Below are 13,185 nucleotides of genomic sequence, written 5' to 3' on the forward strand. Positions count from 1 at the left end.
TCTCTATTCTTTATATCTTAGCACCTCATTATTATTTATTCTTTAATTTTTGGTCCATTTTTCTCTATTCTTTTATACATTTTTGTCCATTATTGTCTATTCTGTAAACCCCTATTCACACCATCTTTTATCCTTTTCGACAAAAGGTCATTGGCAAAAATGAAAATATGAAATACAGTCATAGATTCAAAAATAAGAAGATGAAGTTTGATTGCAAATGAGACATCTATCCACCGGGGATGGGGTCGATTACTTTAAAATGTAATCGATTAAATTACAATTACTTTGCTAATTCAGTGTAATCGATTACATTACAATTACACCTAAATTCCAATGTAATTGATAACATCAGATTAGTTTTTTTAAAGTAATCATGATTACTTAAAGATCACTTATGATTTCATTTTATACTGTGGTACTAAAAAAAAATGTTTTTTAATCATTTGATCCTCACATAATAAAGCTAACCTGAGTGAAAAATTGTGTTGTTGATATTTTTAGTATAAATATGTTATTTATAACAGCTCAGAAGAGGAGCAGTGTAAATTTGTATTGTTTAGTGACATAATTTTATTTGACAGATTTACTTTAAATGTAAATGTCTATGTGCATTCTCTGTTAAAGGAATACTGTTGTTTATTAATGATTTTAGCCCAAAATATATTTTCAGTTAAGAAAAATAAATTAACACAAAAGTGATTATTTAATGATTAAGTAGCCTTTTTGTCTGTGTGGATATACTTGACAATTAAATGTGTTTTACAGGTGTTAATCACTACTTCAAATTTTATAACAAACTATAGGTGAACTTGGGTAATACAAATGAATTGTTTTGATTGGAATAATCAATTAATTTGTATGCAGTTCATTTTTTATCACATATATGATTGTAAAATTTATATTTCTATACAAATACATTAAGAAAACACATGATAAAAATTATGGAATTAAGTTTTAATAATTGTGAAAATAAACAGTTGGTTCGAACTTCATTATCAATTTATGTCGAACATCAAATTCATCATAAAGAGGAAAATTTGCACGTTACCTTAACAGTCCAAGAATTTTCTGCAACCCAAGGGAACAACAAAATATTTAAAAAGCAGACATCTTATATCACAAGGACTCAATCTCGAAATGAAACTTTTGGAAAGGTATATTCATGTAGTAAACTGAAAAAAAGTCACACATTTACACCCTTCAATCTCCTAAGGATGAGTATACTGAGACTAAAATTATTAAATAGTTAATAGGATCAATCACATTGAACCATGATCGTATATTTAAAAAAAAAACCCAATTTTTATATATATATAATTTGTAGTCAACTAGTATTCATTTGAATGTAATCTAAAAGTAATCTAAAAGTAATCATGATTACACCTGTTGTTTGCATTGTAATCGATTACATTATGAGTACTTGTAATCAGATAATGCTTGATTACTGATTACATGTGATTATATTGCAAAATATAATCGATTACAGCTGATTACGATTACCCCATGCCTGCTATCCACCAAAGATGTAAACAAGTTTATGTCACCGTGCGGCCTTCAACTATTAGCAAAACACATAGCGTAAAGTAAGCTATATAAAGACCCGACACGAAAATGTAAAACAATTCACACGAGAAAAACAACGGCCTGTTTTATATACAAAACGATATACGAAAATGTATACGGGGTTAAACCTGTTTGTGAGTTCTCATACTTTCCCACTAACTCGGAACAGTGGAGTAACAGCAACAAACTGTAAACATCTGTAAAAACAATGGCTTTAAAATAATCAGCATATAACAACTAGAGGCCACTGTCCGGCCTTGAAAAATATAGAAAAGCCTTACCGTTTAGTAATTTAATAAAAAGCCTTTGGAGAATAAAACGTGATACAATTCAAAAGAGAAACCTAACGACTGGATTCAATTCAGTGAAAGAAAATAATTAAGTCAGACAACAACCAACGACATCCACAAGACTGATTATTCGAAACAACCTAATAATGTGGCGAGGCTTAATTTTTGAGAGCTGACCCTACCCCGAATTAACTTAAATGGTGTAGCAACCAAAGCATAATAATACACAGTTACAGCTAATTTCCTAATGCTTGTAGAGTAAGACTTTGGTTGGCTTGCTTGCTTTATATATATATGTGTTTGCTCAAGCATTGTAATTAAGATTGGTATAATTGTATGCAAACAATATAGATCGGTGAAGTTAAAGCTGTATACATTATACTTAAATTTGATTGAATGTTATCCTCGAAGTAAGGAACACACAATTGTACATGTATACATTACATGGCAAATATTATTCACACATATATAAGCTGGATTTTATAAAATTACATAAATCATCATTCTAGTTATTTATAATGTATACAATTATAACTCCACCTATTTATATTCTTTGCAGATGTCAATCTTATTTACAATGCTTCAGCAAATGTCTATACCAACAAAGTAAGCAAGCCAACCAAAGTCTTGCTCTACAAGCATTATTTGAGTTATTTAAAGTTTTAATATTTTCAAGATAATTAGCCAAAAATGGGGAAAAATGTGAAAAATTGACATTAAAGGGCAATAACTTCAAAAAGGGGACCACTGACAATTTTAGTCATTTTTGACTTATCAAATTAAGGGCAATTACTCTAATAAGGAGTTGTCTGACGATTTTGGTCATGTGACCTATTTGTCTTGTTGATCATATTTGGTATTTAAAGTTATATCTATTGTAAAATTCGAAATAATAGGGGAAAAGAAATCAAAAATGGTAAAATACGTCATTTAAAGGCAATTACTCCTATAAGTAGTCGTCTGATAGTTTTGACTTTAAAGGACAATAGTTAGAGCTCAACATTCTGAAAAATTTTTGCTACTGTCAAAATTTCTCTATTTATAGCGGTTTTCAAAATAATAGACAAAACTTGCTTTAACCCCTATGTTCTATTTTCGGCCATGTCGGCCATCTTTGTGGGCAGGTGGAGTCATCGGACATATTTTCAAACAACATAGCCTAATGATGACTGTGGCTAAGTTTGGATAAATTTTTCCCAGTGGTTTCAGTGGAATGATTTTTGTAAAAGTTAACGGAAGACGACGGATGCCGGACGCAAAGTGACGAGAAGCGCTCACTTGGCATTTGGGCCAGGTGAGCCAAAAACTCAATCCATTTATCAGTCAAATATTGAAAAATGAAAATAAATATTTCAAATTTTGATCTTGAAACTGTCTTCTGGTCACAAACAAACTTCCGTCCAAATTTCCTAAAATTCCATGAAGGTTTGACAAAGTAATTAATGTATAAAAAAAACTTGAACCACAGACTGAACCTAAATGTTGCCGCCGCCACCGCCTCCGGAATCTAGGATCGTTTTGTCTCGCTTTCGCGACATTAATGTCACTGGCTTGACAAAAAGCACCCTCAGCGTAGCACAATTGCCTCTGCTGGTGGACTGATAGTCCCCGAGGGTATCACCAGGCCAGTAGCCAGTACTGCGGTATGAAAATGCGGATTTTGTGTTATTGAAATTTGCTGTTAAAAAAATTTGGAAATTATTTTAAATCAAGGAATATATCTCCCTCATGCAAAGCTCTGATTACTTGCCCGGCTTGGGCTATACTTTTTTGTCCTTTTTGATTTGTAGCTCTTCATCTTTTTAATAAGCTTTTGATTTTCAAATATTTTGGCTCGAGCATCACTGAAGAGACATTGATTGTCGAAATGCGCATCTGGTGCAGCAAAATTGGTACAGTTTAAGTTAGTATCTGAAGTGTTCTTCGTGCATTTTGTTCGTCTTACATGTAAAAAATACTGTTTCTCACCTGATATCACCCCTGGTTCTAGGTGTGTTTGTCTTTTAAAATTTTTTTTTTCACTTATTGCTTTTGCTGGGTCAAACCTAAGGCTGTATAATTGGGATTTGGTGTTTCACTGCTAAGCACTTGCCATTGAGGAGTACGCCACTGGTCGGCTGGAGTCCGAATAAAGTGTCTGGATAGAGAGAATATGTCTTTCTGTAGACTGATACCTTATGAACTACCACTTTAAAAAATCCGACTCAAAATGTCGGTCTAGTACACAGCAGTATATTACACTAACATGTCCTTGTCCTGAATATGCATTTAAATTTTGCCAAAATAAATAAGAAAAAAAGATTACCGTTTTTATTTGACAAAGCAACGTGTGCAACCTAAAGAATGAGAGCCATTCATCGAGGTATAAATATAAATCTTAAAATTAATTGGACAAAAAGCTTTTCGTGTAGAAAACACTACGTTGTCATCACTCAATGTTCTTGATTGAAGTTTAAATATTTTTTAATATTATACATGTTAAATGGAAATATATTGTAAATAATCTTGATAGATGACGATTTTATTTTTTTAAAGATGTGTTTACATCATTAAAGGTATATTTAAAGCCAAATAATGAAAAAATTTAATATCATCAATTCTAATGTAAAACTTTTATTGTTTGACAAATTGACCATATTAATCTCCATCTTGTGATGCATGCTGTAGTATATAAACCACTAAAATACTGCATCTGCAGATTTCTAAATCTCAAAAGGTAAGTTAAATATCTTGTATTTTGTTTTAGATTCTATGTCTTATCTAAATCTTTTATTAAAAAATAGTTGAAATGCACAAGAGCGTACCCAATCAAATACACTGTTACAAAAGCAACGAGGAATCCATTGATGTAAGTTATTGAACTTATTTATACATTTTTAAGATCATATATTTTATTTTATGAAAACATATTTTTATTTGTTTTGTTAGAATGAAAGTTTTATGTGTATGAATATGTAATGAACTTTTCATAAATATATATTCAACTTTTTATGAATATATGTTTAACTTTTATGAATTTTTTTTTATTTTTATGAACACATATATTTTTTTTTTTTTAACTTATATTTTGTTTTTATGAACATATATTCGTTTTTACAAACAATTATTTAACATTAAAAACTTATATTTCATCTATTGTGAATATTGCAACGTTTGATATGCCATATTCAAGTAAGTACGGAATTGTACATAAAATTGAGAATGGAAATAGAGAATGTGTCAAAGAGACAACAACCCGACCAATAGTCAGCAAAACGCTCAAGGCCACCAATGGGTCTTCAACACAGCGGGAAAATCCCGCACTCGGAGGTGGGCATCAGCTGGCCCCTAAACAAAAATGTGTACTAGTTCTGTGAAAATGGACGTCACACTAAACTTCGCAACATATAATAGAACTAAAAAAAAAACGTACAAGACTTACAAAGACCAGAGGCTCCTGACTGTTTAGGTCCCACTTTGATTTTCCTATGAAAAAATAGAAACGTATCTTTGCGTGTGATGTAGTATCCTGACCCTGTGAGTCATACATCAGTAATGACATTCAAATGTCCACCAATTGTCGTGGTCTAATTTATTTTTCATATACTTAAGACTGTTGAATTGTCAATCTGTAATTGTCTTGAATATTATTGAATTTATATGTCTTATTGAAAAAAATTTGTAAACGATTTTTAAGGCCAAAAATAGAATTAAGATTATTTGATGTTTCCTACCTTATCACCTTATAAGCGGCCTACCTTAAAAATTTTATGACACAAATCGGTTCAATTTTTTTGTTAATAACGTCGTTTTCTTGTCTCAAACATGTAACTTATGTTGTTGGCCAGTAAGAAATAAAATCCCTGTTACCTACCAAACCCTACAAGGCATTGAGTAGGTAACATCAAACAAACAATTTTTAAGGGTCCTAAACACTATCTCTGGATAATAGTGAAGACGAAAGAAAAGAATCTTTTAAAGGGTGCGTACTCACAAGTTCAAAATATATAAGTTATAAAATCCTACTCAAATTTGAATAAAGGAGTCTATATCACATTGAATTTGAGATGAAGAACAGCAATAAAAGCGCAGTTCCTTTGCTTTCTGTGCGTTTTTTTGTTGTTGTGCATGAACTGATTTTGTGTCATGGATGGAAACAATTCAAAACGTTATTCAACGCTAAATGTTTCTGATGTTTTGGTTATCTTCAGGTGTATATAATTTGATGATCATCTGATTGAAAATAAACCATAATATTGTTAGTTACTCAATTTCCACCTTTTAAGCTGTGATACTATGAATTCAAGTAAAGATTGAAGACTATTAGCAGCTTTGACCCCATCTCTTTTTTTAACATTTTTAATTTATTAACAGTAACAACCAAATATATAGAGTAAATTGTGCGTTAACATTCCCTTCGGAAACATGATACCCGTGAGGCAGTAAAATGGACCGAACATACATTGACAAATTAACCAATAATCAATTTAATGTACACTTCAGTTTATATAATAAAAGTATTTTAGATTCTGAGAAAATGTGATAATTAACTGCTGTCTGTATTTCACTTTCATTTATCATCTTTATAATATTTTTAGCTAAAAATGAAGCTCGCCATTGCTCTGCTTTTCCTTTTGTCAGCCGTGTGCATAAATACACATTTAGCATATGTCTTGCATGGTGGCAATCATGGTGGCGGAGATGATGTTGCATATGGTCATGATGGTAGCGGATATGGTGAGCATATAGGCAATCATGGTGGCAATCATGAGGTTGATCATGGTGGCAATCATGGTGTAGATCATGGTGGCAATCATCGTGTTGATAATGGCGGCAATCATCGTGTTGATCATGGTGGCAATCATGGTGTTGATCATGGTAGCAATCATCGTGTTGATCATCGTGGCAATCAAGATGTTGATCATGATGGCAATCATGGTAGTGGATATGGCAATCATGGTGTAGATCATGGTAGCAATCATCGTGTTGATAATGGCGGCAATCATCGTGTTGATCATGAAGGCAATCATCGTGTTGATCATGGTGGCAATCATCGTGTTGATCATGGTTGTAATCATGGTAGCCGAGATAATGTTGCGCATGGTGGAGGATATGCTGCGCTTGGTAAAGGATATGTTCCATATGCTTGGTGATAGATAGGGTGTGCGTGATGGCGGACCGGTGGGGTGGATGGTGGAAAGAAAGATGATAATTATTATTATAGATATAGGGATCTTTTTTTTCTCGAAATGGTAAAACGGACATGAATTTAAATAATTATCCACATGTATATTTCTATAGATATACTGCAATAAAGATATAGCCGGTAGCTGTGTTTTATATTTAATATAAGCAAAAAAAAATTAACATATACATTGTGACTTGCTACGTTAAGTTTATATGTTATATTTTTATCTGCATGCATGTAATTAAACAATCATGAGTTGAAAGCAGAAAGCGAAATAACAACTCATATGCAACTGTAGGTGGCAACTGTTTATAAAATTAGTTGCAAAAAAGAAAATCATGGATAGAGTCTCCCACAAAACTTTGAAGGCCTAGAAGACGCCATAATTATCTGGACCAGCTTTATATACATTTGACAAGTCTCCACCTTTTTTTAAATTCTAGCATTTCAACCAAAAAGTACAATCAATTGATAACTTTCAATTGAAATGTAAACTACAAGTTGAAGAATGTGTTATTTACTTTATCGAGTTGTGCCTGTTGATTTTTACACTTGTCCAGAAAGAATTCTGTAATCTGAAAAAGAACATGGATCCAAAAATTTCGCCAAACTGATCCTTCGGTTATCGTGGAGTTTATTCCCTTTGGGAAAGAACTTCCAGTTTTTATCGCATTTTCAAAGAATAATTAAGGACAAACGATACAGTTTTGATTCCACGGTGACATTTTGACGAAAGTTTGCATACAAGCTAATTTTCACCTAGTCAATTCAAATATGTAATAAACATTATACCTTCATGTGCTACTTTTAGAGAAAAATTGGGTCGAAATTTCAAACATTTACTTGAAATTTCGGTTAGTTGACATTTCTATTCTTTAGAAAGACATACCGAACTTTTTTGTTTCAAAATTGAAACGTAAGCGGATTTTTGTGACAAAATTCGGAATATCTTATCTACATAAGTGTGCTTTAAATTTGTATAACTTTAGAAATAATTCGTTTTTATCACATTTTTATGACTTTAGTAAAAACACGGATTTTTTTCCTGTATATTTATCTAATTTAAAAAAATCCATCGGTGAATAGCTCATAAAATTGGCACAAATAATCTTCATACATAATCAAGCCAAATGCCATTTTTAAATAAAGGCAACAGTAGTATACCGCTGTTCGAAACTCATAAATCGATAGAGATAAAAACAAATCCGGGTTACAAACTAAAACTGAGGGAAACGCATCAAATATAAGAGGAGAACAACGACACAACAAAAATACGACATTAGAATGTAACACACATAGAAACGAACTATAATATAACAATAGCCATTTCCTGACTTGGTACAGGACATTTTTAGAAAAAAATGGTGGGTTGAACCTGGTTTTGTGGCATGCCAAACCTCCCGCTTTTATGGCAACGTCAAACACAACACCAAAACGACAGCATCACATGACAAAAAGAGGGCACATAAACTCGTTTTCAAGTTAAATTAGGCTGAATGATTAAAATCAGTCGAAAAATGCATCTTTTCCCGATATGTCACAGTTTGACGCCGTGAAAAATAACATTTTACGTTAGCGACGTCTTTATCTCCCCTGTTACTGTATCGTATGCCCTTAAACGAAGAATACACACAGCGTTAGTGAAAGTCTATTTATTATGTTATTGTTTCAGCTACATATATATTGACGTCATTATTGAATTTTTTTCAGATTAAATGTCTATTTCAATATAATTATTGAAGGTATTTTTTAGGTTCTGGGCAGTTGAATTCTTTTTTATTTTTTTCAATACATATATTTATGTCATTTTTAGAGTCTGTTTTGTCATTGTGTAGTTCAATTTCTCCTTCCTGATCCTTCCTTAGTTAATTATTTATTACAGTAATCTTGCATTCATATATATTACATAAAAATTACAAAATAAAAAAAGTTAGATTGTTCATCTCTCATTTTTCAGGCGTTTTCTTTGGCATGGCTGTTAGATGATTCATTTAGCTTTGTTTACAACTGTAAACTTTCCATCAGAAGAACTTATCGCTGTTTTTCTCTTCCTTTTTTAGTCAACCAAGTACTTTTTGAATATGTCTATCTTCTCTTCGGAAATACGTGGTGAACGCAAGTTAAACTGAAGATACCGTAGACTCCACATACAATACGTGGCATCCTTAAGACCGACAAGTTCGGAAGATATTTTATATGTTGCATTTTTTGAATTTTGGTGCCAATAACAAAACACGTTTCGAATTTGTCGAACATTATGATATGATTATTGCATTCGGAGACTAGCAACGCCGCGTCCAATCAAAATTGCGTCAAACATTTTTGGTCCTCATTGTTCCTTGTATTCTATTTGGCATTAAAAAAATTCCCGAGGGTCACTGATGAGTATTTTGTAGACGAAAAGTATGTCTGACGTACAAAATTATAAGCCTGGTATCTTCGATTTGTTTTTTACTCTGTCCTCAGAAACAAAAAATATTAGACAATTGGAATAACCGAGGAATGCTTCTTTAAAATTTCTGAATAGCTGAAAGATTGTAGATACAAACCGCCACCAGAAACGAAAAGGCAACTAAGGCTTCTGTGAGTTGACACATATCCTATATTGCATGATTTACTGCAAATATGGTTAAACAAATGTGCCTGAGACAACCAGTTATAAGTATTTTTTTTAAATATTTAGCATCATAAAATGCACAACAAACGAAAAAGGAGGGCACATGCCCCAAGTTCTTATTCTTGTAAGCAATCATTAATGTATTTAATCTTTGAATTGAACACAAAATTAAGGATCTAATTTATTTTCTTTAAATTTGGAAACCATAAATACATGTTGAAATCGATTTATGAGACAAAAATAATGTCATAAGAAAAAAGCATGCGACACAAAATCGTATTTCTAGACTAAGAATCAAAAAACAGAAAATTTCTAAATTTCCCGCTAATTTGTTTTTCCGGAAAAGAAACGTATAGTCAAAATCGCGTGTATGACTACGTCTTTAGAAGGATCAGTAACAACAACGGTTGTTACTAAGGACTTGCTTTCCGAATGGTATAGCAACAAGGTTCCAAGTATTTAGTCAAATAATGGTGTAGGTTATTTTAATATGCCATGAGTTAAAAGAATGCAGTATTCGGTGAAAATGCAGATACTACAAAAATATTTTTTGATACTCTTTTAAACCTACTCATGATGGAGAAGATACTTCACCACTAAACGCAAGGTTTTTGGTTTAATAAATGAAGAATTGAACATGTAGTAGATTTTATTGATATAAAAAAATGATCTGTATAAATGCGGTAGGATATTTAGAATGGTGATAAAAGTATAGTATGCCCTTCTGTTTTACTTTAATGGTCCCAACCCGTTCTGAGTCATAATAAAAGAGAGGCAAAAGATACCAGAGGGACATGCAAACTCGCAAGTCGAAAATAAACTGACAACGCCATGGCTTAAAAAAAAGACCAATAGACAAACAACAGTACATCAAACACAACATAGAAAAATAAAGACTGAGCAACACGAACCCCAAACAAAACTTGGGGTGATATCAACCAAAGTAACAAAGATCCTGAACCTAATAATCTAAACCCATACATTTTTTTTCTTATTGGGTATCTAACATGTCTAAGGTTATTTTATAATAGCTCTAACACTTAAACCTAACCTAAACTTAGAAAAAAGCCTAAACTTACCCTTTCCATTAAAAATGTCCCTAATCGAAAGAACAGATACCCCTCAAGTAAAAGAAGGCCAAAAAATATATAAACAACTGAAGAAAATGTGAGAATAATAAGTTGAGTTCGTGTATTTGTATTCATAGCTAAAGAAAATGCAAACTTTTCTTTACATTGTGCTTCCTATCATGCGATTCCATACCAAATAAAAATCAGTTTACGTTTGGTTAAATGAATTCGTTTTGTGTTTTTTTCCATTATTTCATTTTGTTTTAATAAAATTGATTAGAAAAAAATCAAACCTTTACACAGAACCTGGATTGAGTTACATGCATACATAGGAACTTAAAAAAAATGTTTTTTTAGTTGGATTTCTCTTTTTTTTTATATATATATTCTACAGGGGTTGTCCTTTCAGGAAGATATAAAATTGAGAATAGAAATGGGAAATGTGTCAAAGAGACAACAACCTTACCAAAGTCAAGAAAACGGCCCAAGACCACCAACGGGTCTTCAACACAGCGAGAAAATCCCGCAGCCGGAGGCGGGCTTCAGCTGTTACCTAAACAAAAGTATGTACTAGTTAAGTGAACATACTTTTCTTTAAACATTTCTTTAAAATTCACGTTTCTGTCATTTATGTGACAACTGAGAAATGACGTCTGGCGCATGAAATTTTAATTCGGGTATCTATGATGAGTTTTTCTCTATCAAAATCTAATACATATAAAAGAACGGGAGACTGATTTGTAAACAAGCTGATCACTGCTGTGACAATCGGCTGTTTAATAGCATTTCATAACCTTGAAATGAAAATAGTAATTGATACACACTGAAAATATAACCGGAGGGTTAATCACCTTTCAAACATTGTTAAGAATATACATCACAAACTTAAACTTCAAGAACTAAAACAAGATATTTCAGAAGAAAAGCAATCAGAAGTTTGGAATTTCATATGACTCAACAAAAGAAAATATAAAGAAAAACCCTAGGTGCTTAAGTTTTTTAACCTCTTCTTATCCAACTTTTCAGAGGAGGGTATGTTATGTAGGTCAAATATTTAGTTTGGTCGACTTTAATTTATAATTGAAACAGAGAGAATCAAAATGAAATTTGTTTTCGAACTTTAAGTGAATAGATTAACATGTCATATCAAATGCCACTTTTAAGACATTTGCTATGTTATTCCAGTTAATTTTATAAATACTGTGATATGTTTTCAGACTAATTCTCTGAGTATAACTTTATTTCTCAACAAACCATATACAGTGGAATGGTAGAGAAATCACAGTATTAGTAAAAATAGATATTTATGAGACAGGTGTTAGCCCGGATCACACATCCCTTTATTAACAATTTTGATAATATATATAGTTTGCAGTTTCGAAAGTATCGATAAGATCTCCGAATTTGAATTTATCTGGCCGTTTTGAAAAATTTTCTGGAATTGATCAATTTCGTATGTTGGCACGTTTCCTCCTTGAAATGATGTAATGAAACTCGTCCCTTATTTCATTCAAGTCGCAACATTTGCAGATTCTATTTTTAAATTGAATATATTGCCATCTTTCTTATTACATGGATACCTTGTGATTTTTTATCAAAAACTTGCAGAGTTCAATTATTTCTTTCTTATTTAGAATATTGATATTACTCTCAAATTCAAGTTTTTGTTCAAATAGTCCGTAACAAAATGATTTTGACGCATTTTCCATTTCACTATGCCAATTTTGTGTATATTGGTCTTTCATACCTTGAACACTAGTTTTTACCAACCAACCCTTGTTAATAAAAATTTGTGAACTTTACATATATGTTAATCCACAATTATTGAGTATATTCGTTATAATTAAAACCAAGGAGACCCAACAGTATTGACAACATTCAATTGATAAATCAGTTTCCATGTTATAGAGGACAGTTTTGAACTTTTACCCTCGATCAATTTTGGATACAATTCTTGCATTTTTTTGTTCTTCAAGAGGAGGCCTTCCAATTTTGCCATATGCCATTAACGACGGTGTTGGCAATTTTTAAATGTTTAAAACCTTAACTGAACCCTTTAAATAATATTTGTTCCCCAGATTTTTGGTCTTTAACGTTATTTTCAGCGCTATATCGTGACTGCCATTTCTTATTGGTGATAGAAGGCGGAGTGCCCGTACAAAACCACCGACCTTCGGTAGGAATACTGACAATCATAGTAAATTAGAATTCGTGTCGAACACATGTTGGTCTCGAACTCACAACCCCAGTGTTGACAAGCTAGTAATACAGTATCTGAACTACTAAGAACAATCTAAATAACAAAATAAAAATTTTATTTGAGAAAGACCACTACTGACGAATTTTCTGAATTTGTAATAAAATTGAGAATGGAAATGGGGAATGTGTCAAAGAGACAACAACCCGACTATAGAACAGACAACAGCAGAAGGTCACCAACAGGTCTTCAATGCAGCGAGAAATTCCCGCACCCGGATG

At 32.1% G+C, this 13,185-nt stretch overlaps 1 protein-coding gene across 1 annotated transcript; it reads left to right on the top strand.

Annotated features, from left to right (window-relative positions):
• Positions 1-6,436: 6,436 nt before the first annotated feature.
• LOC127724914 (glycine, alanine and asparagine-rich protein-like) lies at positions 6,437-6,985 on the top strand. Its single transcript, XM_052231916.1, has one exon. It carries the CDS (start codon positions 6,437-6,439, stop codon positions 6,983-6,985), a length of 549 nt encoding a protein of 182 aa, XP_052087876.1.
• The last annotated feature ends 6,200 nt before the right edge of the window (positions 6,986-13,185 follow it).

The sequence above is a fragment of the Mytilus californianus genome, unplaced genomic scaffold (genome assembly GCF_021869535.1).
Source record: "Mytilus californianus isolate M0D057914Y unplaced genomic scaffold, xbMytCali1.0.p SCAF_14, whole genome shotgun sequence".
NCBI classification, from domain to species: domain Eukaryota; kingdom Metazoa; phylum Mollusca; class Bivalvia; order Mytilida; family Mytilidae; genus Mytilus; species Mytilus californianus.

Bases quoted from the DNA above. Each gene is read 5' to 3' on its own strand.
- LOC127724914 (XM_052231916.1), top strand. From the start codon at position 6,437: ATGAAGCTCGCCATTGCTCTGCTTTTCCTTTTGTCAGCCGTGTGCATA.